The following is a 26,771-nucleotide window of genomic DNA, read 5'->3' on the forward strand; positions in this document are numbered from 1 at the left end:
TTTATTATGAAACCAAAGCAAAAGAACAGAATTTCAAAACTTAAAATACAGAATTCTAATTTTAATTCTAAACAAATAAGAAATCTACACCAAGAACTAAAAATCAGAGTTTACCAATATTTAAGAATAAAAGGAAACGGCTAAAATGCATTCACAGTCACTTCCTAGCCTCGGGTGTGCGTCCCTTTCCTTTGTGCTTCACTCGGACAGGATTCAGAGAGGATTTCTTTCTCATCTACCTTCCGCTACTGCAGCCTGTAACTTCAGAGAAGCGCTTGTTTTCCTACATGGTTCTTTATCTGTTCCTCCAGCAAACATGTGAGCACCTGCCTATGGGGCTGAGATGATGTGGACATAAAGATGAGCCCACCAAAGACTTGTCCTAAGATGTTCAGGGGAGATAAGACACCAACAAATAATAAATATAAATAAATTTATACGAGGTATAAAGTAATAAAGCATGAGTAAAGTATAGATAAAATATAAAAATAGGGGAATTTCAAGGAAGGAGAGATAACATTCAGCCACAGCAACTGAGGAATGCTTTGTGAGGACAGTATTTGGGTGGGGTATGGACTGGTCCTTCAAAGGCGGCTTCAAACTGGTCCCAAATGTGGGGTGGCCTTGATTTCTGGAGAGTAATCTTCTCAATGCTAATCTTTAAAACTCCTTAAGTTCCCATATCTTCAAACTGTTCATTTTTAAAAATGATCAAAAAATATTAATATTGCAGTCTATAGAAACAGCAGTTTGGGGACTTTAAAAGTTAATTGTAATACCTACTATATGGGCTCTGTTACTTTCTAAACTCTTTCCCAGGTAAAATCATATCTGAATTGCAGAGGATGCCTAATCATTGAGCCATGACTTTTAAGTATTCAATTGGGCAAAACCTACTTGCTTTAGGTGCTTTCTCAAGTCTAAACCTAAACTTACATGAATAAAAATTAAGGAGATGAAACAAATGGCTTAACATTAAAAAATCAGATGATGAAAAAAATGGCAACTGTGAAATGATATATATTAACCACAGATTTCTTTGTATGAAATGTTTTAATGAATTATGAGCCATTCACCATTACAGACTTTAAGCCCTAATATTTCTTCTTTCCTATGTAAAATCAGATAATGAAAATTGTCTGTCTCGAGTATGAATACCAATGAGAGTACTAGTAATGTCTGCTTACACATCTGCATGCTTCACTAAAGTTAAGAACTAGAAAATGCTCCTGGTTTCTTGTCAACAAAGCGAATTCAGTTATACATTTTTCCTGCTTATAGTTTCAGTTGAAATACAACAAATACTACTTTGCCTTTCAATAGCACTTTTGCATTATTTTCTCTACCCTCAATATTCTTGTAAGGTAGTGAAGGGAGGGAGCAAGGATTTTTTTTGGGGGGGGCAAATGAGAAAACTTAAGGTGAATTTTGAACTCAACCTTGGCAACATACTGGAAAATCATCTAGGAAGTTTTCTTTAAAAATCCTTATGGTCATGTCATATCCCAGACCAACATCAAAATCATAGAGTATGGGACCCAAGTATCAATATTTTTCAAAATACACATGACTTCAAAGTACAGCTGAGGTTGAGAGCTACTGGTTTAGATAATTTATATTCAATCTTCAGTGCAACTGTATTCTACCTAAATGCTCTCTCAGCACCAATGAAAAAGCGATTCCATTCCCTTAAACACTGTAGTAGTTAGCTTTACTATTCTGTACAGCTACTATTGGTCTCCAGTAACAAATTCATTTATGTTATAAAAGAAGGCTCTTCATTCCCCCAATGCTTGTGCTAAATATGAATCTCCATTTTATAAAATTTGCAAACGGGATATTAGTGAATTGAAATATTTGAGATAAGAATAGCTTGTTGTTAAATATTTAGGCAATTATTTGATTCTAGGTTCAATATGCAATAACCATGTGTTTCTGTTTTCCATTCAGCACCTTCAAAACTTTGTTACAAAATGAATGTTTACTAAAATGACAAAACAGAAGTTATAAAAACTCTCAGCAAAAGCTCTTGGAATTGGCTGTACCACAATCTGAAAAAGAAACAAGTACTTAAAGGACTTTTTAATTTTCTAACTAGTTCAACCTTCATCCTGACCAGTTCTCTTCTTTAAAAAATTTTAAACTTTGCCAAATTGAATCATTCCACAGCAAGAAAAATCAATTTCTGTAGCAGCTATATTCTCTAATATATGTAACATATAATTTCACTCAGTACTATTAAATATGGTTTCCAAGTTTCTTCTTGAAATGGATATCTAGAAGAATCTTTAACAGATTTCACCTTTAAGCAACATACCAAACACACAACAAATATTTGGAAGTCTGTCACGTGACAAAAATAAATCTTTGTTCATGACTGAAATCTCCTGCTTCATAGGAATATTGGTAACCTTAACTCTCAAGCAACAACCTAAGAACCCCAGCCAGCTGTTTGCTGTCCCTAATTTTATTTAAGACAAAATATACATATAACCATAACCTTCAAAAATACAAAGATTCCACTTGCCTTAGTCAGTTCTTATCACAAAGATGTACCTGAAATCATACAATTTATACTTTCATACAGAAAGATGACGTTTCTCTTCTAACAAAAGAAAATTTCAACTCATGTATGTTAGATTATTAATTCGAAAGAGTATTAGTGAAATCAGATTAGTCAAAAATTCAGAATGGGAATTAATGTTAAGTTCTTCTACAAGAAAACCTTCAAAATATTGCCAACCTGAAGTTTTCAGCACAAGGTGTTTTATTTCAAGTCCCATGGGGGCAATTATCTATAATAAGATTAAGAACATTCTTAACCTGGGTTCAGGTTGGCACTGTTCCAGGTGGGTGAGTAAACATTTTCTTGATAACCCAATAAAGAGTTTGAGGCTTGGATTGTTGCATGTTGTAAACAATATGAAATTAAAAAAAAAAAAAAAAAAAGATAATATCTACAGCATTATAAAGTTACAAAATAAAAGGACCATTAATCAATTCTTTTTCTAAGGTCTGTGACTAAGAGCTTTCATATTTGAGGCCTGTAAGAGCAAATGGCAATATTCTGTGTTTTTATGAGACACTTTCTCAGAAGGTCAAAAAATAAAACCAGATACTTTAAGATGCACCATTATTATTATTACATGTGTGATTAGAAAGAAATTTGCCTTCACTCAATCTTTATCCAGTATATTAGAGGATTTTTATAATAATTTTGATCATTAAAACCAAAAGACTATAATAGCTATGGAAACTGTAAACCAAATCTAATACAAAATGAGCCAATACAACACATCTCCTCTTACAATCCTCTTCTTTGTAGTTACCTAATCATCCCTAAATGTTATTTTAATTTTGTACCATGTAGTGGTTTTTAAGAAATTGAACTAGAACAAAGCAACCCCTTTGTCCTGTTTTGTTTTGTTTTTACACACATATTGTATATACAACTTTTAAAATAGCTGCACAATTTTACATCTTACTGTTAGAGAAGTGCAGTCCAAGCAGACCATGCTTCTCAATATATTAAAAATATTAAATAAAATCCAACCAGTTTCATACTTTTCTAATAGTCAAGCTGGCTGGGGGCAAAAAAGGATCTGAAGAAAAAACAGGCAGTTGTAAAACAGGATGTCTTTCTTCAAAAACACACTACTTAAAAATCTTGCTATTTCCTTATCTTATCCCTTTTATAGCATCTCTAAGATCTCACCTTAAAAGCTGGAAATAACACATTGCTAGCTTAGAGACAAAAATCTGTTGCAACATGCATATGTCAACTGCCCACTCAACCAACTGCAACCCTGAGGATTTTTCTGGCCCAGTAGAAAGAGGAAACACTAAGATAATCTTTGCTGTAGAGTTGCTTCTCCAGTTAACAATTTTGTGTGTTTTTCAGGATGTTTCTTGGACATGCATGTATGACACTGTCACTTCATGATTCTACTTTCCACAAGCAGATATCTCCTCTACTCTGTCTTTCATCCCAAGAAAGCCACTGTCATCCATCCAAAGGTTTTCCAAGGTAAACCAAAGTCACTTCTGTGTTGCCATACACAGCAGAAACTGCTGGATATAAGCAGGCCTTTGGAAGTCCTCTAAAGGCAACCCCCAGGAACTCATATCCACGTTCAAAAGCTAAAGTCTTATCTTCCATGTCCAAGATGACTCGAATTCTTTCTCCTATCTGCAAACAGATATCAAAAGAAAGTTAGAGGAAAACCCACCAAGGGCATAGCTAGAAGAAACATGACACAAGTGAGCAGGTTGAAAATATTATTAAGAATATATACCCCTGCCCAGCCGGGCGTGGCTCAGCGGTTGAGCATCGACCTAGGATCCAGGAGATCAGGGTTCGATTCCCGGTCAGGGCACATGCCTGGGTTGCAGGCTAGGCAGCCGATCAATGACTCATCATTGATGTTTCTATCTCTCTCTCTCACCCTCCTTTCCTCTCTCTGAAATCAATAAAGATATGTTTTGGGGGGGAAAAAAAAGAAAAGAATATATACCCTAAAAGTTTCTAGAAAAATCAAAACAGAAAGTTTCTGGTCAGGGAGAAACACCTATAGGAAAGAACATATATTAATTTCATAGTAACTGCTTGATTTGTTTTCAGTTTAAGACTTGCATGGGATCTATATTTAATACTGAAAATTTAAATGTTCTCCTGAACAGTCCTCAGATCTTATTTACTCCTTGTTTCAAGGCTTTTCTTAAGAAGGATATCATTAAAATCTATAACTTGGTACCATATTTTACCAAAAAAAGGGATAAGTAACCATTTCAAATTACAATAGCATGCACATGCATGCATGCGCACGCACACACACAGGAATATTATTCACCCATAAAAAGAAAGGCACTTTTGCTATATGCTACACGGACACACCTGGAAAACATTATGCTAAGTGAAATAAGCCAGACACAAAACGACAAATATTGTATGACTCCACTTATAACAGGTACCCAGAATGTTCATACTCATAGTCAGAAAATAGAACAGAGGTTACCAGAGGCTGGGGGGTGGGAGGCACAAAATGGGCATCATGTTTTAAAGAGTACAGAGTTTATGTTGGAGATGATGAAAAAGTTTTGGGTAAAGATAATGGATGGTTATACAACACTGTGAATGTATTTAATGCCACTGCATTACACACACTTACAAATGGTTAAAATTATAAATACTGTTGTATTTATTTTACCACAATAAAAATTACAGATATACTATAATAAAATACTTACATAGCCTTTAAAGTTAAAGCAGTTCTATATACAATGTGGAACTTATATAGTCATGAATAGCCAAATCTGACGACTGATTCTAAAGATGAGAATAGGCTTTTTAATAGTCACTTTGTGGGCCACTGCTCTGAAACACTTGTTCATTATAAAAACAGCAGCACTGCCTGGCCAGCGTGGCTCAGCGGTTGAGCATCGACCTATGATCCAGGAGATCGTGGTTTGACTGCTGGTTGGGGCACGTGCCTGGGTTTCGGGCTCGATCCCCAGTGGGGGGCATGCGAGAGGCAGCCAATCAATGATTCTCTCACCATTGATGTTTCTCTCTCTCCCCCTCTCCTTTCCTCTCTCTGAAATCAATAAAAACATATTTTAAAAAAAAGAACACAGACACAAAAAAACCCTAGCAGCACTGATTATTAAACTGAACTGGAAGCACAATATATTCAGCTATTTTCCCATTTGGAAAAGTAAGCAAAGAAATGAGGATGTTTTTGTCTTTATAATTTGCATCTATTAAAGGTTGTTGCATCTGTATGCTTGGAGGCAGAAAGTCCTAGCATTTCCAATGAAAAATAGTAATTTAATACTTCCTAATTATGATAATTCCTGCTATTGTTGTTGTTACTTTCCTTCATTTTATTTCCTATCACAAATAACTACCAACATCTGCTTTTTTCCTCCTTTTGCCCATCACACAGATTAACCCACACCCCATTTATGGAACTAAGAACATCCTAATTATCATCACCACTACTTCCACCAACAAAACATGAATAACAACAAAAGAGAAATGAAAAGTTAATATTTGTTGGGTATTCGGTGTGTGCTTTATTTGCACTATCTCCTTTGATCCTCGTATCAATCCTAGATGTTATCCCTATATTACAGAAGATGAAACTAAAAAGACAGTATCGCTCCTGGTGAAATTTGCAACTTTGCTTCACCTTTGAGCATACAGTATGCACACAGCAAGGGGAGCAGAAAGCAGAAGTCCTACTAGCTTCAGGTGTCAGAGAGCAAAACTTGGAGATAGAATAACTGGAAACAGAGTAGGAGCTCTAGAAGCAACAGAACCACAAAAAGAATGAGCTCCACAATCTGGAAATAAACTCTGCACAATTCTTGTGTGATCACTCCTATTACACAGACACAGAGGAAACCTCTAAGGAACCAGGCTGAAAGGAGTGGCTAGAAGCCAAAAGAGTAAAATAAAATTGAACAAAGACATTAACTGCTGCACACCGTGGAGAGTTTACAATTTGAGTCGAGACAAGTTAACTGCCTGCTAGAACAAGAAAACCTACACTCTTCAGGAAAACAAAGCAATTTCTAGGAGAACAAAGAATTCCAGATAACTCCTGCTATTGTTGTTACTTTCCTTCATTTTATTTCCTATCACAAATAACTACCAACACAAATAACCAGATAACTGGTTATACTGCATATAACCTAAAATGTCCAGTTTTCAATTTAAAAATTACTGGATATGAAAAGAAACAGTAAAGTGTAACTTGTACTCGGGGGGGGGGGGGGAGGGGGGGAAGCAGTTAATAGAAGAAACTAACTCCAAGCAGGCCTTGATGTTGGATTGGCAGACAAAAACTTCAAAGCAATTATTATAAGTATGTGCAAAGAATTAAAAGAAAAAAAACCCTAGTATTAATAAATGCACAGGTAGAGAATCTCAACAGAAAAATGGAAACTGTAAAAAAAGAACCAAGTAAAAATTCTAAAGCTGAAGAGCACAATAACTAAAATTCACTAGCCTGGCTTAATAGCAGAGTTGAAACGACAAAAAGAAAGAAACTATGAACTTGAAGATAGAGTAAGAGAAAGTATCCAACCCAAAAAAATAAAAAAGATTTCTTTAAAAAAGAACATAACTTCAGAGGCAGAGACAAGGACAATATCAAGCAACGCAACAATCACACAATGTAAATGAATTAAATATTCAAATCAAAAGATAGAGATTATGAGATTAGGTTTGATATAAAGCAAGACCCAATTATATGCTGTCTAGTACAAAGACAAATTTAAAGTAAAAGGATGGGATACAGGAGGGAGAAGATAGCAGCCGAATAGGCAGGCCTTTCTTGCACCTCCTCCCAGGGCCAGAGTGGAAATAAAACTAAATTGGACAACGTTCAACCAGATTTACCAACTGAGGTCCAGTTTAGGAGGAGTCATATCAAAGAAAGACAGAAAACACCTGGAGACTGGTAGGAAGGGCAAGGTTGTGAGAGGGGCTGACCTAGCTTTCACGGGCGGCAGGCAAAGAGTGAAGAGGGATCTCTCAGCTACGGGAGGATCTTTTCCTGAGAAGCTCAAGGCCCAGGATGGGCTCCACAGCCCGGAGCAACAGAACCGAGAACAGTGGGCCACGTAACATACAGCCATGAAAGGCAGCAAGGCTGCTGGCTGCCAGAGGGCCCAGACCCAGTAGAAAAGAGCCGGTCAGAGATAGATTTTTTAAACCCAGAGCACAGTCTTTTCATTTTCAGCTACTCACCCAAGGCTTCGGTGTGGATTTGAGGTGCCTAAGAAGCTGGGGTAGGAGGCACTTGGTGGAAAAGCAGCAGCCAGAGACATGCATGCGGTTGTACTACCCCAAACTGAAATGGCCATTTCTCCTGAGGCACTGGCCCCTCCCAGAAGCCACAGCTCAGGGAAGGGAAAAACCCTGCCCTCGGTGATACAGCCTGACCCACCCTCAGGAGCCCTGTCTGCCACAACCTGTGTCTTGACCTTTGCAGAGGAGACAGCAGCAAAGGCCAAGCCTACGCATTTGAACAGTCTTGACTGGGGGTGGGCTATCCACCCCACTATCCTGACTGGTGCTTCCCCTGCATGAGACAGCAGACAGAAACTCCCAGTATCCAGCTGATCCCACTGGTCTGCACACGAGGATCTCCATCTAGCTGAGGGCAGAGTAATATTCTGGGACACTCTCAGGAGAAGCTCTGGGACAGGGAAACACACCTACCACTTTCCCTAATATCTGAACAGCACCTCTTCTTTGCAGGAGACTCAGAGGTCTATACTCCCAAAGCCCTTTCAGAAATAGACTTTTGAATAAGTTTGACAGATGGCTGGCAGGTGAAGGTGGGCTGAGGAGGTGCCTGGGGAACCTGGGGAAGTTTGCTGACCCATCCCTGGGCCCCTTGCTGCTAACAAACCGGCTTTAGAGTGCAGTTGGCACCTCCCACATGCAACCAAGTCCTATGGAGACTGATACACACACAGTGGATCACTTGGAACTTCAAACAGGTTGCTGAAAGCCAAAGGATGACAGTTTCTGACAGTGGTTAGCACCTAAGTACCTCCCAGGAAACTCAGAATCGGAAGACAAAACAGTCAGCCAATAACCAGAAGAGCAGGATCCAAAGGGAGCTCCCAGGAGGCACTAAACTCGGCTGAGATGAACATCACTTCACTTTTTTCCCCCTCTTTTCTTTATCTTCTTTATCTTTCTGCTTTATTGATTTACTATTTATTTTAGTCTCTATTTTCTCTTTCATATATCTAATTTTTCTCTTTCCTTTTCTTATTCTGCTTTTTTCCCCTTCTTTCTCCACTTTCTCATCTTTTTTTCCTTTTCTTATTTTTGGTCTATTTGCTTTCTCTTCTATTTTCCTTTTCAAATTTTTTCTTCCTATTTTCCTTTATACCATTTTCTTCCCCCTATTCTTTATTCTGATTTTATTTCATTTCTGCCCTTTCATGTTCCCTTTTCTTACCCCCTTTTCTCCTCATATTTGTTTTTCTTTTCATCTATCATTCTTGCTCTTTTTTTTTTTAAACATATCTTTATTGATTTCAGAGAAAGGAAAGGAGGGGGGGAGAGAGAGAGAGAGAGAAACATCAATGATGAGATCGGCTGCCTAGCCCACAACCCGGGCATGTGCCCTGACCGGAAATCAAACCCTGATCTCCTGGATCCTAGGTCGATACTCAACCGCCGAGCCATGCCCGGCCAGGCTCTCTTTCTTAATTCTCTCTTCTTTTGTGGTTGCTTTTGTTGTTGTAGCGGTCTTGTGTATGTTTTTGTTTTGTTTCTTTTGTTTCCTGTTTTCTTAATCTATCAGCACCACCACAATAGCTTGCACGACATGGTCCGGGGTAAGCCTCACAGTCAGTCAGCCTGAGAGCAGATTCCATCCATGAACAGGACAACAACATTCAAGACCCAATTACAAAAGGAGAACCAAAATAACTCAAACAAGGGGCATTCCTAGAGCACCCAGCTCAGGAGATCTAAGAGATTATACCACTGGGTTGCACAAAACACTTGCTACATAAGACCACACCACAAAGACTGGGAGCACAGCAGTTTGATCTAATACACAGAAACAAATACAAAGGGACAGAAAAAATGGGGAGACAAACAACACCCAAATGAAAGAAAAGGAGGAATTGCCAGGAAAGGAACTAAATGAAATGGAGAAAAGCAGTTTTTCAGAAAAAGAATTCAAAGTAATGGTTATAAAGGTGCTCAAGTGACTCAGTGAGAACTACAAGCAACTTAATGAGAACTATACGGAACTTTTCTTTTTCCATTTTTTTAAAAATACATATTTATTGATTTCAGAGAGAAGAAGGGAGAGAGAGAGATAGAAACATCAACGATGAGAGAGTGATTGATCGGCTGCTTCCTGCAAGCTCCTGACGGGGGATCAAACTTGCAACCCCGGGCATGTGCCCTGACTAGGAATCGAACCGCGATCTCCTGGATCCTAGGTTGATGCTCAACCGCTGAGCCACGCCCAGCTGGGCTATATGGAACTTAATGAGAACTACATTAGCATGAAAAAACAGATAGAAACCATGAATAAAAATCAATTGGAAATGAAGAATGACAGCTGAAATAAATAATACTCTGGAAGGAATCAACAGTAGACTAAAAGAAGGAGAGGACCAAATCAGCGCATTAGAAGACAGAGCTCTAGCCAGTTTGGCTCAGTGGTTAGAGCATCGGCCCGGAGACTGAAGGGTTCTGGGTTCAATTCCAGCCAAGGGCATGTACCTTGGCTGCAGACAAGATCCCCAGCCTTCATTGAGGTGTGTGCAGGAGGCAACCAATTGATGTGTCTCTTTCACATTGATGTTACTCTCTCTCTTTGGCCCTCCCACTCTCTCTGAAAAAGGAATGGAAAAGATATCCTCGGGTGGGGATAAAGGAAAATAAAAAGAAGACAAGGCAGAAAAAAACAACCATTTAGAGCAGCAATTGGGAAAAAAAATTAAAAAGCAGGAGAGTTTAAGGGAGCTTTTGTACAACATGAAATGTAACAACATCTGCATCATAGGGATACCACAAGGAGAAGAATCTGAGCAAGGAATAGAGAATCTGTTTGAAGAAATAGAGAAAATTTCCCTAACCTGGTGAAGGAAAAAGTCACTCAAATTCAGGTAACACAGAGTGTCCCAATCAAGATGAACCCCAAAAGACCTGCACCTAGACATATCATAATTAAAATGGCAAACGTTAAAGACAAGGAAAGAATCTTAAAGGCTGCAGGAAAGAGATAGAAAGTTATCTACAAGGGAGCTCCCATTAGACTGTCAGCTGATTTCTAAATAGAAACACTTCAGGCCAGAAGGAAGTAGCATGAAGTATAGAAAGTAATGAAAAGCAAGGGACTGGATCCAAGACTATTCTACCCAGTAAGGCTATCATTCAAAATTGAAGGTGAAATAAAGAGCTTTGCAGACCAAAAAAAGGCTAAAAGAGTTTATTACCACCAAACCAGCATTGCAAGAAATACTAAAGGGACTGCTGTAAGAAGAAATAGAGAGAGAGAGGGGAACACAGGCATAAAGAATAAAAATGGCAATAAGTAAGTACCTATCAATAATAACCTTAAATGTAAATGGCTTAAATGCTCAAATCAAAAGACATAGGGTAGCTGAATGGATAAGAAAACATTACCCATATATAGTCTGTCTACAAGAGACCCACCTCACAACAAAAGACTCACACAGGATATAAGTGAAGGGATGGGGAAAAATTTCCCATGGAAATGAAAAACAAAAAACAAAAAAAAAACAAGCTGGGGCAGCAATACTCATATCTGACAAAACAGACTTCAAAATGAAGGCTACAACAAGAGACAATGAAGGCCACGTCATAATACTAAAGGGATCAATAGAGCTAGAGGATATAACCCTGGTAAAGATATATGCACCCAATATAAGGATCACCCAAATTTATAAAAAATCTTCTGGAAGACTTTAAGGGAGAGTGACAGCAATACAATCATAGTAGGGAACTTCAACACCCCACTGACATCACTGGACAGATCTTCTGGACAAAAAATCAACAAGGAAACAGCGACCCTAAATGATACACTAGATAAAATGGATTTAACTAAAATTTACAGAACATTTCACCTCAAAGTTGCAGAATACACATTCTTCTCAAGTACACATGGGACATTCTCAAAGATAAACAACACGTTAGGACACAAACTACATCTCTACAAATTCAAGGAGTCTGAAATCATAACAAGCATCTTCTCAGATCAAAATGGCATGAAACTAGAAATCAACTACAATAAAAACACCCCAAAACATGCAAGCACATGGAGGCTAAATAGCATATTACCAAACAAAGAATGAGTTACCAATGAGATCAAGGAAGAAGTCAAAAATTTCCTGTAAACAAATGAAAATGAACACACAACAACCCAAAATCTAGGGGACACAGTGAAAGCAGTCCTGGGAGGGAAGTGCATAGCACCACAGGCCTACTTCAAGAAACAAGGAAAATTTCTAAAAAACTATCAAATCTACAACTTAAAGAATTAAAAAGAGAACAAGAAAATCCCAGAGTAAGCAGGAGGAAGGCAATAATAAAGCTCAGAGTGGAACTAAATGACATAGAGACTAAAAAAATAATAATAATACAAAAGATTAATGAAGAGCTGGTTCTTTGAAAAGATAAACAAGATTGATGAACCTTTAGTCAGACTCACCAAGAAACAAAGAGAGAACTCTAATTCAATTAATTGTCTTCAAAGTTTTATTTTCCACCTACAAATTCAACTGAATCTTGAATTTATCTAGTTTTCTTAAATATTTGGTTACGACCCTCCAAGCTAATGTTTCAATTTTCTTCCATCCTTTGACTTGGAATTTTTAAGAACTAAAAACATTTTTTTCCTTCCACTGGACCATTTGTCATAATTCCTGCAGTTCTAACTTCTGCCCCAATAATACTAAAATTTATAACACAGTCTCTCTCCACCAGGTTTTATAAGCCCTACTTGCACTCAAGGAATACCACCTGTAGACATCATCACGACCTCCTTCTCTGCCCAGGCCTCATCATGCCTCTGACAGAGAGCAAGGATCTCTTGGCTCTGAAGGAAAATACAGCCCCCTTTCAGCAGGAAGTAGTTACAGAAGAAACCCTATGCCCCTTTTCTATAGAAGAATTCAGAGCCAAGATTCTTGAGGGGGGGGATGTGGTAGGCCAGTTAGACAGACATGAGCAGAGCAAGGATGATGGGCCAGGTACAGAAGGTTACCAGGGTGGAAAGTCCCAGGTGCCTAGCAATGGCCAACTATAGGGTGGGACCTCACCCCCAGGGTGGCCTTTCCTCCCCTAGCATGTCACTGGTCATGCGGTTTGGACCCCCTGACCTTTCCTCCCTGGAGATAAACCTACGCCTCAGTTGTGTTTCAGCTCCAGGCCCAGAAAAGCAGCAAAACCAGACAAGCAACATCAGGGCTGACCTCAGGACCAGGTGCATTGGACAATGACCCCCCCTGACCTGGCACAGACCAATCAATGGAAATCACAACCCTGAAAGGACGCACCTGGAATACTGCTGAATATTATTTTCCTCTGGGACCTCCCCTAAAATCTCCACCCTTAAAACCTTTAGGATAGATGATCCAGCGCACTCTCCCTCCTGAGAGCAGGCCTGTGGCTTTCCCTTTCCCTTCCCTGTGTTCCTCCCACTCCTCCCAGACACATTACCATTAGCTTCCTCACTCCCAAGCTCCAAGGGACCTTCCTTTGCCTCTATAACTCGTTTCCTAAGCCTGTTTCTCCCATGAATTACTTCTTCCACCTCTGTAAGTTTATAAATAAATGTTCTCTTATAGTTGGAAAAAAAGAAGAGGACCCAAATAAACAGAATCAGAAATGAAAGAGGTGAAGTAACAACTGACACCACAGATAAACAAACGATTGTAAGATACTATTACCAACAATTCTATGCCAACAAGCTAGACAACCTGAAAGAAATAGACAAATTCCTAGAAAAATACAGTCTTCCAAAACTCAATCAGGAAGAAGCAGAAAACCTGAACAGGCCGATAAAAACTGAGGAAATTGAAGCGTAATAAAAAAATTCCCCTCAAACAAAAGCCCTGGTCCAGATGGCTTCACAGGAGAGTTTTACCAAATATTCAAAGAAGAGCTATCACCTATTCTCCTCAAACTATTCCAAAAAAATCCAAGAGAAAGGAATACTTTCATACTCTTTCCATGAGGCCAGCATTATCCTAATTCCAAAACCATATAAAGACACTACAAAGAAAGAGAATTACAGGTCAATATCCCTGATGAACATAGGTGCTAAAATCCTCAACAAAATATTAGCAAATCAGATCTAGCAATACATTAAAATGATCGTACACCATGACCAAGTGGGATTTATTCCGGGGATGCAAGGCTGGTATAATGTTTACAAATCAATAAATGTAATACATCACATAAACAAAATGAAGGTCTAAAATCATATGATCATATCCATAGACGTGGACAAATTCCAGCACCCATTTTTGATAAAAACCTCTCAGCAAAGTGGGAATAGAGGGATCATACCTCAACATAACAAAGGCCATATGTGACAAACCTACAGCCAACATCATACTCAATGGGCAAAAGCTGACAGCATTTCCCTTAAGAACAGGAACAAGATAGGGTTGTCCGCTTTCACCAATCTTATTCAACATAGTACTGGAAGTCCTAGCCACAGCCATCAGACAAGAAATAAAAGTAAAAGGCATCCAAATTGGAAAGGAGGATGTAAAATTTATTATTCACAGATGACATGATATTGTACAAGAAAACCCTAAAGACTCCACCAAAAAAACTACTAGCTTTAATAAATGAATTCGGCAATGTAGCAGGATACAAAATTAACACCCAGGAATCAATGGCATTTTTTATACACCAATAATGAACTCTCAGAAAGAGAAACTAAAAAAAAATCCCATTTACTACTGTAACAAAAAAAATTAAGATATTTAGGAATAAATTTAACCAAGGAGGTAGTAAAAGACCTGAACTCAGAAAACTACAGAATGTTGAAAAAAGAAATAGAAGAAGAAATAAGTGGAAGAATATTACTGTGTTCATAGATTGGAAGAATTAACACCAAAATGTCCATACTAACCAAAGCAATCTATAGATTCAGTGCAATCCCTATTAAAATACCAACAGCAAATTTCACAGATTTAGAACAAATACTCCAAAAATTTATATAGAACCAAAAAAGACCCCAAATAGCTGCAGCAATCTTTAGAAAGAGGAACAAAGTGGAGGGATCACCATACCGGATATCAAGCTATACTACAAAGCCACTGCAATTACAACAGCCTGGTACTGCCACAAGAACAGGCATATAGATTACTGGAACAGAACAGAGACCCCAGAAATCAACCCAAGTCATTACGCTCAATTAATATTTGACAAAGGAGGCAAGAGCATACAATGGAGTAAAGACAGTCTCTTCAATAAATGGTGTTGGGATAACTGGATAGGTACATGCAAAAAAATGAAACTAGACCACGACTTATACCATATACAAGAATAAACTCAAAATGGATAAAAGACTTAAATGTAAGTCATGAAACCATAAAAATCCTAGAAGAAAGTGTAGGTAGAAAAATATCAGACATCTCACGCAGCAGAATTTTCAGCAGATACAAGGCCTAGAGCAAGAGAAACAAAGGAAAAAATAAACAAATGGGACTACATCAAAATAAAAAGCTGCTATACAGCGAAAGAAACCAGCATCAAAATGAAAAGGGAACGCACTGTATGGGAGAATATCTGATAAGGGGTTAATGTCCAAAATATATAAAGTACTCATACAACTCAACAAAAGGAAGATAAGCAATCCAATTAAAAAATGGGCAGAGGACCTAAATAGGCACGTCTCCAAAGAGGACATACAGCCCCAACCTGTCTGGCTCAGTGGTTGGAGCGTTGGCCCAAAGACTGAAAGGTCCCGGATTTGAGTCTGGCCAAGGGCACGTACCTTGGTTGCAGACTCGATCCCCAGCCCAGGTCAGGGCGTGTATGGGAGGCAACCAATCCAAGAGTCTCTCTCACACTGATGTCTTTCTCCCTCTCTCCCTTTCCCTTCCACTCTCTGAAAAGCAATGGAAAAAATATCAAGTGAGCATCAAAAAAAACCACACACACACAAACCGCCCCCAAAACAAAGAGAACATACAAATGGCCAAGAGACACGTAAAAAATGCTCAACATCACTAATCATCAAAGAGATGCAAATTAAAAGGAAAATGAGATACCACCTCACACCTGCCAGAATGGCTACCATCAATAAATCAACAAACAACAGTGCTGACGAGGAAGTGGAAAAAAAGGAACCCTAGTACACTGCTAGTGGGAATGCAGACTGGTACAACCACTATAGACAACAGTGTGGAGTTTCCTCAAAAAATTAAAACTGGAACTACCATTTGACTCAGTGATCTGACTTCTAGGAATATATCCTAAGGAGCCTGAAACATCTATCCAAAAGAAAATATGCACCTCTATGTTACAGCAGCGTTATTTACAATAGCTAAGATCTGGAAACAGCCTAAGTGCCCATAACTACATGAGTGGATAAAAAAGCTGTGGTACATTTACACCATGGAATACTATGCAGTTGTAAAAAAAAGAAGGATCTCTTATTCTGAGACAACATAGAGGGATCTGGAGAGTATTATGCTAAGCAAAATAAGCCAGTCAGAGAAAGACAAATATTGCATGATCTCGCTTATAAATGTAATCTAACAAATAAAAGAAACTGACAAACAAAGGAGATCCAGAGACATGGAAGCATGCAACAGACTGACAATTCTCAGAGGGAAGGGAGGAGGGGAAGACTTGGGAAGAGATTAACCAAAGAACTCATATGATATATGGATCACCCAGGGACACAGACAATAGTGCAGTGAAAGCCTGGGGAGGGGGCAGGAATGAGGAGAAGGGAGTCAATGGGGGGGAAAGAGGGGGCATCTGTAATATTTTCAACAATAAAGATATATTTAAAAAAAAAAGTAAAAGGATAGAGGGAAAGAGGTACCTTGCATAAGAAAGTAAGCACTGTAAGTGTAAGAAAGTTGGAGTGGCTATATTAATATCAGACAAGGTAGACTTAAAGACAAGGAATATTACTATTACTAGAGTCAAAGAAGGTCATTTCATAATGATAATAGTTAATCAGCCTGGGAGATATAACACACACACACACACATATATATATATATCTAATAACAAGAACTCTAAAACACACAAAGCAAAAACTGACAGAACTGAAAAAAGAAATAGACAAATTAGCAAGTATAGTGGAAATTTCAATACTCTTCTCAATAAATGATAGAACAGGTAGAAAGAAAAATCAGTAAGGATATAGAAGACTTGAACACTATCAATTAATTTGACCTAAATGTCATTTATGGATATTCCATCCAACAACAGAATATATGTTCTTTTCAAGTACACATGGAACACTTATCAAGATAGATTTGCTGGTACTAAAGCAAATCTCAATAAATTTAAAAGAACTGCAATCATACAGAGTATGTTCTCTTAAAGACAAAGACTGAAGGACTTTCACTACAAAATCATCACAAGGCAAGCCACAGACTTTATCCTCAATGATTAAGTCCAGATACCCTTCTCCTTAGGGTATTTGCAGAGCCTGAAAAGAGAGTGAAGAAAGGATTCTATGAAAGAAAATTCTTCCAGGGTCTTCTACCTCAGGAAATTGGATATACTTTTTAGTTCTACTTTACTATCCCTGACTTGACATCATTACTGAGGCTAGAGCTTTCAAGCCATGTTTTTCTGAAATATGCAATCTATAATTCCTTAAGATTTCTAATTTCTTATCAGATTACTATGTTTTAGACCTATGGTAATCATATAGCTTTTACAAATAGAAACTATAATTTTGACCCTAAAATAACATAAGTATGGTATAAGGCTAAGATGAAAAGATTTTAAAATGCGCAAGTTTGCCTGAACTTGCCTGTCTTTATAAAAATCACTGACACCTCCAGAGGCTTTGAATTCAAAGATTACTAAGTAGCAGAGGGTACCCATGTGCATTCACACAGGGGCACCCTTGGGGGTGAGGTGTCCAGAAAAAGTAGGTTTGGATGTGCCATGATAAAAGAAAGATAACAGTCTAGAGCACAAGTTGGCAAACTACGGCCCCTGGGTCAAATCTAACCTGCAGCCTATAAATAAGATTTTCTTGGAACACAGCTATGCTAGTTCATTTACATATTATCTATGGCTGCTTTTGTGTTGTAATAACAGAGTTGAATAGTTGTGACAGAGACCACATGAACCACAAAGCCTAAAATATTTACTATCTGGCCCTATAGAGAAAAAGTTTGCCAATTGCTGATTTAGAGCAAAGGTGAGTTGCTCAAGGTTGAATATGTATTAGGAAACAAATACAGTGGTACCTCGGTTTTCAAATGTAATCCATTCCGGAAGACCATTCGGGTTCTGAAACATTAAAAAACCAAGGATCAACAGCCAACAGCTAGGCCTCAGGATCTTGCACTCAGTGGGAGTCGTGTGGCACGTTCGACTTCCGAAGCATGTTTGAAAACCGAAGCATTTACTTCCGGGTTTAAGGCATTCATAAACTGAAGTGTTCGTCAACGGAGACGTTCGAAAACCAAGATACCACTGTACTGAGATACTAAAAACTTATCAGAGTAGCAAAGAAAGGCCACTTATACTATTTAATAAAAAATTACCAAAAAGACAGACAAAGCTACTATGTAAAATTTTGTAAATTTAAAATAAATTAAGGCATGATTTGACAAAGGCCCACATTTAAGAAAATACCTAGATTCTCACCTGATATTTTGGTGCATTATTGCATTGTGGAAAACTGCCATTGACTTCTCCATTATGTAGTAGATTATTGTCCACCAGATTCCAGCCCCAGCTCTGGTCATCACTGCCCAGCAATGCCACATAACCTTGGCACTGCATAGGGGCCCGTTTTGTGGCAATTCCAATCACTGCCACAGTGCCCAGAGGGCCCTCCCACCACACTTCCCATGCATGGCGGCCCTCACTGAAACCAATCTTGGTCCTTGCACCATCAGTGCTCTGAGCAATGGGGTTTCGATGTAAAGTAAAGCCATTCTTCTTAATGTAGACATTCCTGGAGCAGTCATTAGTGCTGAAGGCATGTTGGAAAGCACGTACCTGAAAAGATGAAAAACACACCAAAGAAAAAGAAGTTTGATTTTTCTTAAATATTAAAAAGTACCCAGCCCTGGCCCATGTGGCTCAGTTGGTTGGAGTGTCATCCCGTATACTGAAAGGTTGAGGGTTGGAGTCCCAGTCAGAGCACAGACCTAGGTTATGGGTTTGATCCCTGGTCGTGGCACATACGGTAGGGAACCGATCGAGATTTCTCTCTCACATTGATGTCTCTCTCTCTCTCTCTCTCTCAAATCAATGCATGTCCTTGGGTGAGAATTAAAAAAATAAAAATAAAAAAAATAAAGAGTACCTAAACCTTAGGCTACGTGTTTTTAAACAATAGTTACATATTTTTAAATAATATAATAAACATTTCCAAAAAATGGCTAAAGTTTCGGGATGGGATATAACATTTAAAATAACTGCCAACTGTTTCATTTCTGACCAAAATTCTAAACCATAGAATTTCTTCAAATAGACTTCTTAAAATATCCAAAGATATATACAAGAATCCATATATTTTAGAGATGATACTGAAATGTTTATGGATGACATGATACCTGGGAATTGCTTTGAAATATCCAAGGCTGGAATAGGAGAGTGGGTATGGTAAAAATGAAAGTAGATTACCTATGAATTAATCATTGGTAAAGCTTGGTAACACATATAGGGAGGTTCATTAAACTCTTTTCTCTACTCTAGTTTATATTCAATGTTTTTATATCAAAAGGTTAAGAGATGCACAGTTTTCATGTTGGCAACCCTGTCAATAAAAAGAATATTTTAAGTAAAATAGAGAACTTAGTCATAGCAGCTCTGAAGTTTATGAAAAATTGTAATAACCACAGACAATCTTAGATCCTCAGCCTCCTTGCTAGGTATTACTCATACACTGAGATAGCACCACTCTCATTATACCAAATCAAATAATCCCCTAGATAGCATCTAAATTCAACCACTAGAATTTATAAAGAAACAGCCATTAAGAACAGCCACCACTGATAGGAAAGGTTAGTTGACCTTCAGTAATTACCAGTTTTTTTAAGCTTCCAAAATAGAGCATAAAAATTGCTACTCTGTACAAATAATAACAATTTCTCATGTTTTAATAATTTAAAGCTTTTTGGGGTTTTTTTGTTGTTGTTTTTTTCCCCTTTTAATCTCTTACTCTATTCAAACTACCCAAAAGCAACCAGAGGCTGGGACCTATTGCTTTAGTTAACCTGAGAAATCAACTCGAGAATCACAGAATTTCAGCACTACGAAGGACCTTAAAGGTCACCTAGTCCAGCTCAGGGATGAGGACACAGAACTAAAAGTCAATAGCTAACTAGACACCCCAGCCAGTGTGGCTCAGCTGGTTGGAATGTCAACTGGAAGGGTCTCGGGTTTGATTCCCCCTTGGGGCACATACTCAGGTTGCCGGTTCAATCTCTGGTTGGGGTGCGTTCGGGTGGCCACCAATTGATGTTTCTTTCTTTCTTTCTCTCCCTCCCTCTCTCTCTCTCTAAAATTAATGGAGGTGTATCCTTGGGTGAGGGTTAAAAATAAATAAATAAAATATAAAATATAATTAAATAAATAAAAGTCAATAGTTAATTAGAGAAAGCCCCAAAGAAAAGCCAGGTATTCGGGCCCCTCGTTCACAGTTCACTTACTATTAGCAGCCAGTACTTCATGGTTTTACTGTTGTACTCTAGAGCAGAGAGATTTAATAAAAAACAAACAGACCTACTTTTTCCATAGAGGTTGTAAAACTGAAGTAATACTAATTTTTTCCCTATCTGTTCCTATTTATAACACACTTTTAAGCACCTAAAAGATCAGAACAGGATTAAAGGAGTAAAACATCCCCAAAATATTAAGTATTGCTCAAATAACTCAAAAGATTACTATAAAGACAATTAACTAATTATAAAACATTCAATTCTCACCTATGTCTATCCCTAATTCTTATAAATACCAATTGCTTTTTCTCTATCCTTATTCTCTTCGACACACTGACACTGTTGACAACCCCTTCCTCAAAATTCTGACATTTTTCTACTACCCAGGACTGATCCTTCACTGTAACATTTTTGGTGACCATCATACCCCTCCCAATCTCTCTAGCCTCAGTCCTTAACCCTCTACCCGAATTCTTTCCAGACCTGTCTTTCTAAAATAGCACCTTTATTACATCTCATCCTAGTTCAATAACCTTTGATAGTTCCATATTGACGATGATAATCAACTATAAATTCTGTCTGGCTTTCAAAGCCCTCCAGATCTGGTTCCTTCTATTTCCCTTTCTAATTTTGTGTTAATTGTCCTTGTCTGTAGTATTATGCTTGCTTTCCTCCTCCCATATATCCTCTAAGACCAGCTCCAATCTTACCACCTTCATAAAGCTATTCTTAACAGGGTTCACCCAATCTCCCTAACTCCTCTCTCTCGAACTCCTACCCACCATAGTCTGCATCATACAATACAATTCTGAACACACCCCAACCACTTGATTCCAGTGAAAAATATCTTGCAAAAAGTGTAATCTAACCTAAACTGATCAAACCTCTATAGGAAATATAGAGGGCAGAAGACCATGTTAAGCAACACCATGGACATAAAATCTGAAAAATTCAGACTACGGGAAACTACAAGGCAAATGACCTGATAAAAAAAAAAAAGTTTTTATTGATTTGAGAGAGAGAGGAAGAGAGATGGAGAGAAAGATCCATCAGCTGCCTCCTGTGTGTCCCTACTGGGGATCGAGCCTGCAACCTGGGCACGTGCCCTGACCAGGAATCAAACCAGCGATTTCTTGGTGAATGGGGTGACACTCAAGACACTCAATGGAGCTATACCTGCCAGGGCCCGACAACGTTGCTTGTTTGTTTGTTTTTGTTGTTGTTCTCACCTGAGAATATTTTTCCGTTGTTTTTTTGTTTTTGTTTTTTTTAGGGGGGAGAAAGAAACATCTATGTGAGACATACTGATTAGTTGCCTCCCACAGGCGCCCCAACCAGGGCCGATTTAACCTGCAACCCAGGTCTCTGGCCTTGAGCAGGAATCAAATCCGAGACCCTAGCAGATGCTTTAACCACTGAGCACACCAGCCAGGAAATGACCAGATTTCTTCAAAAAATAAGTTGCAGGGGTGGGAGGTGGGGAGATGGAAAGTTAATCTGTAGACTAGGTAGCCTTAAGAGACATGTCAACTGTTTGCCACTGGAACATTATATAAATCTTAATTAAATAAACTGAAAATTAAAAATAAACATTTGACATTTATGAGACAATTAGAAATTTGAACACTGCATTTTTTTAATATTAAGGAATTCCTGTTAATTTCTTTACACTTTAGAGATGTAATGATATTGTATGTTAAGTGTCCTCATCTTTTAGAGATGGATACTAAAAAATTCAGATGAAATAAAAAAATAAATACACAAATTAATAAATAAAAACAATCTATAGATTCTTGTCCCATAGTCTTATGCGCAACCTGGATTGTACATTATGGCTAACAGCTTTAAGACCTAGTTTAGGATCTAAGTCTGAAATTTAAAGAATTATAGTTAGGGTCCTGGCTGGTGTGGCTAAGTGACTAGAGTGTCGGCCTGCACATGGAAGGATCGCGGGTTTGATTCCCAGTCAAGGGCACATACCTGGGTTACAGGTTAGCTCCCCGCCCCTGGTCAGGGGTCATGCAGAAGGCAACCAGTCAATGTGTCTCTCTCACATCAATGTTTCTCTCTTTGAAAAGCAATGGAAAAAATATCCTCAGGCAAGGATTAACAACAAAGGAAAAAAGAATTATAGTTAGATGCTAAGTATGACTGGAATAATTGATGCTATTAGGTAACATGGAAAATATGAACTTGGAAAAGAAGACAAATCCTAAATAGACTGACAACTCCAAATACTTTCCAGTTTTATGCTATCCCAAGCCTGTTCCCATCCTTCTCTCAGCTCCCTGGAAATCCTATCTCACTCTTCCTTCTTCCTCATCTCACTCAGCCAGTCAGCTAGCTGTCCACCTATGTGGCTTTGTTCTCTGCAATAGCTCTCCTAACCAGCCCCTTCTCTCCTCTATACAATTGCTCATACATTAGTTCTATACACTTGTCTTAAGTACCTCTGATATAGGCACTAACCCCTGCCCTCTCCAATTCATCTTATGGTAAAGTTTTTCTAAAGCACAGCTCTTATTTTTAACTTTTCCATTCAAATGTCTGTGGTTTCCAACTGTAGAACAAAGCCCAACTATAGACTGAAGGCTGCATTTCAAGGACTTCCATGATATATCTAGTTTCAGCTTACCTTTACAATCATATTTCCCATTACTTTAATTCAATCTAATTAAACTTTTATATTTAGTCTCTCCTCTAAGCTCCAAACTACAACAACTGCCTATCTGAAATCTCTTGGATATCTCAAAAACATTGTCAATTCTATTCTACCCAAATTGAACTCATTGTTAGTCCTGTAAATCCAGCCCAGGTGATTCCTATATTATGTAAGCCAGATACCTAGGAGTCATCCTTAGCACCTCCCTCTTCCTCACCCCTAATTCACATCTACTGCCAAGTCCTGCAGATTTTACTTCCCAAATCTCTCCTAAACTTCTCATCTGCTCCACTACCTACCTACTTCCTAATTGATCTACCCATATTTCTAAGGTTCCCCTCCAACCTGTGCTCCATACTGAAATTAGAAATACCCTTTTAAAAAATGCAACTAATCATACCACCAATCCCCACACGCCTAACACCCTCTTGCTTACAGTTCAAAATGGCTTCCCTATCATTTGGCCCCAGTCCACCCCTTCCATCTTATTTCAAACCTGTCTAACTTTTGCTCTCTATGCTCCAGCCACACTGATGTATTTTCTGCCCCTCATACTCAGAAGGTTCCCTCCTGGAAGGCTCTTCTCTCACTCCTTGTGGACTACTTATCCTCATCCTTCAGGTCTCAGTTTATCATTATTTCTTTAGAGGACTTCCCTGACCTCCCTACCTAGGTCAAATTCTCCAATACTGGCACTCAGAGCACCAGTATCTCTATCCTTCATAGTACTTACCACAGATGCAATTTTACAACTGTGTGATTATTTGATTACTACCCATTTCCTCCCACTAGATTGTAAAGCAAGGCATCCATAAGAGTTTGTGTCTGTTTTTATTCACCATTCCATCTACAAAACTGAGCATAGTGCCTAGCACTCATATTTTTAAAAATAAAAATACAGTATATGCTATACAAAGCCTTTGCTTTCCCCTTGCCCTGCTTTTGTTCAGGGCATTTCCTCTTAGTAAAACGTTCAAATCCTTCCCATCTTTAAAATTCAGCTCAGACACAGTCCTCCACTCAATTTGTAAACTCTCCTTTCACTGAACTTCTAGTGTATGTATATATATATATATATATATATATATATATATATATCTAACATAAGCAATTTCTACTATTTGTTAGTTATTTCTATACATTTCCCCCCCTCTACTAGACTGAGGGCTTCCTTACTAGACTGACTTCTTTTAATTAATCTTTTTATCCTTAAGATATTTAAGAAAAGTCCTCCAACATCTGAATGAACATGTTATTAGTACAATTCTACAATACTTATAAAGTGCACCTAGTACAAAGACATACAAAGTATTAAAAATGTTAAGAAATCTAAACTATCTAGGGAAGGATACAATAGGTAACACAGGTTGCCTCCAAGAAAGGAAACTGGGTGGCTAGGGGAAAAGGGCTAAAGACATTTTGGGCCTGGTCAGTATGGTTCAGTTGGCTGCAGTGTGGTCCTGTACACCAAAAGGTGGCGGGTTCGATTCCTAATCAGAGCACATATTCAGGTTGCAGGTTCAATCCCCATGCAGAAGGCAACTAATCTGTTTCTCTCTCTCTCTCTCCCCCCCTCCTTTCCTCTCTCTAAAATCAATAATAAAAAAACAAAGGAAAACATTTTGCTTCTTTTGAATGTTGACTCACATGAACACATTATCGTTATATGAATCTCGAACCATGTGACCATATCTATTACAGATGTCATAATTTAACATAAGTAGAAACAATAAACTTTGGAGAAAAATAAAACTTATGAAGCCTACACATTTATCAGGTGAAGTAGGGCAAAAATTGCAATCTTCCTCACTCTATTATATAAATTACAACTAGTATCCAATGTACATTTATACCATGTACAAATATAGTTGTAGTAAATTAACATTATTTCACTTAGTAGGAAAACAACTTGATATTCAACAGCAATATTCCTTCACCTTATTAAACTAAAACGTGCTTTATTACAGAATTTACATCTATTTTTACACGGGGAAAAACGTTTATTTCTTATTCTGACACCCAGTGGCAGTCTACCATTAAAAAGGGATGCTCCTCCCCTCCAAAAAAAGGGATGTTTTACCTTTTTAGTAATTAAAGTGTGTGTGTGTGTTTATGTTTACCACATTCTAAGTCAAACTTTATCTTCTCTGATATATGCTCTGGGTAAATGCTATATTGAATAGCTGTTATCCATCCAACTGAACTCAAGCTCAAGGCCTTTGTTTATACTACCTGAAGAATCCTCCCAGTCATAGTACACCTGTTACTTGACATTTTTATTTGCATATGAAGAAGGCAGGAATATGCACAGGAAGCTGGGGGAAGGGGGGAGGAAACAAAACCAGAATTTTATGACAAATAGAACAAGAGAGACACCATCAAGGTGGAACTGGGAAAAAGTTGGCAAGGAAGTAGCCAATAATAGTGCGACAAGGCAGTATTATAATGGTTAAGCGATGGCGATTGCTCTCCTGAAAGTTAGCAGGATGCCTAGGACCACACTCACTTATAAGTCTGAAACATAGTGGAAAGAATTAAAGAGAACCTGGGTGAAAACAAAGAAAAAAATTATTATAAATAAAAGCTTGGAAAAGGTTAGGTGAATGTGGAGGTGAAAACCGATGTAAGGCAGCAGGAAGATCTAATAAAGCCTATTTGAAGGGCACGGAGAAATGTAAGATTAGAGTATTGAAGGAACAACAATAGGAGCGGTCTGTCTTCAAAGGGAAAGACTGTGGAAAGTAGAATGAGTGATGGAAACGAATCCATCTGGTCCTTTAAAAAGTGTATCACGGAAGTGGGGTAGGTTAAGGAGCAGAACTTCAAACCAAAGAAGATGTTTATGGAGGGGAGAGGTGAGGTAAGGTATTGACTGGTGCACTGGAAAGGCGGGATGGTGAAGCGAGGCGCCTGACTCAGAAGCTGAGATGAGAAGCACTGAGAGCGGTGCGCAGGAGCGCGGCTGGGGGTAGCGGCGTGGCCCTGGGCTCCCTCACCTTGGCCTTGTAGCTGGGCAGGTTGCAGAGGATGTCCGTGCGCAGAGCCTCTTCTGCCAGGCTTCGGGCGCACAGGCTCCGCCACACCTCGCTGTTCTCATCGCCGTGCAGGCAGCGGTACCAGTGCTTGCACACCAGGGCGCAGCTCCGCAGCTCGGACAGCTCCAGGTAGGAGAACACCAACTCCAGCACCCGGCTGGGCAGCCGGCCCCCGGCCCCCGCGGACCCAGAGCCCGAGCCGGCGCCCGCGCCGCCGCCGCCGCCGCCACTACAGCCAGCGCCGCCCGAGGCTGCCCCAGCCCCCGGGGCCGGCGCCGCCATCACCTCACCAGCCGGCCCGAGGGCCGCCGCCACCGCCGTCGCTTCCCCCCGTCTCTGCTGGGGAGGCCAAGCCTCGCCTAGAACCCGAAGCAGAGCTCACCGCCCCTTTCACAGCCAACCGGCCGGCCTCTCCGCCACTCCCGCCCCTGCCCGGGGGCGTCCGCCGCGCGCCCCGCCTCACTAAGGGCAGACGCACCCGCCGCGCAGGCGTCCCCCGCCCCTCCCCCGCAGTTCAGCGCGGGCGCTGGAACCGCCCGACTCGCACGGCCTCCCGGGGGCGCGCCCGTGGCTCCGCCATGCGGGTTGAGGGCACGAAGCAAGGGCGCACGCCCAGATCGCTCGCGGTTCCTCTCGGCCCCGGATGTGACTGTCTGGCGGAGGCGACTCGC

General features: G+C 39.3%; 1 protein-coding gene across 1 annotated transcript; it reads right to left on the reverse strand.

Moving 5' to 3' along the window:
- Positions 1-26,672, reverse strand: FBXO45 (F-box protein 45). The gene is made up of 3 exons (XM_081137939.1): positions 26,062-26,672; positions 18,380-18,736; positions 1-4,189 (listed from the first exon to the last, which is right to left on the reverse strand). The coding sequence occupies exons 1-3, from the start codon at positions 26,380-26,382 to the stop codon at positions 4,004-4,006; spliced, it is 864 nt and encodes a 287-aa protein (XP_080994065.1). The 5' UTR covers positions 26,383-26,672; the 3' UTR covers positions 1-4,003.
- Positions 26,673-26,771: the final 99 nt, after the last annotated feature.

Source organism: Miniopterus schreibersii (genome assembly GCF_964146895.1).
Source record: "Miniopterus schreibersii genome assembly, chromosome: 5".
NCBI lineage: Eukaryota > Metazoa > Chordata > Mammalia > Chiroptera > Miniopteridae > Miniopterus > Miniopterus schreibersii.

What these genes read in the sequence shown, in the direction of transcription:
- FBXO45 (XM_081137939.1), bottom strand. Translation starts at nt 26,382, where the DNA reads ATGGCGGCGCCGGCCCCGGGGGCTGGGGCAGCCTCGGGCGGCGCTGGC. An exon ending in TGCCCAGCTACAAGGCCAAG is followed by an intron (nt 18,737 to 26,061) that starts GTGAGGGAGCCC and finishes TCATCTTTTCAG; the next exon opens with GTACGTGCTTTCCAACATGC. An exon ending in ATAATGCACCAAAATATCAG is followed by an intron (nt 4,190 to 18,379) that starts GTGAGAATCTAG and finishes ATCTGTTTGCAG; the next exon opens with ATAGGAGAAAGAATTCGAGT.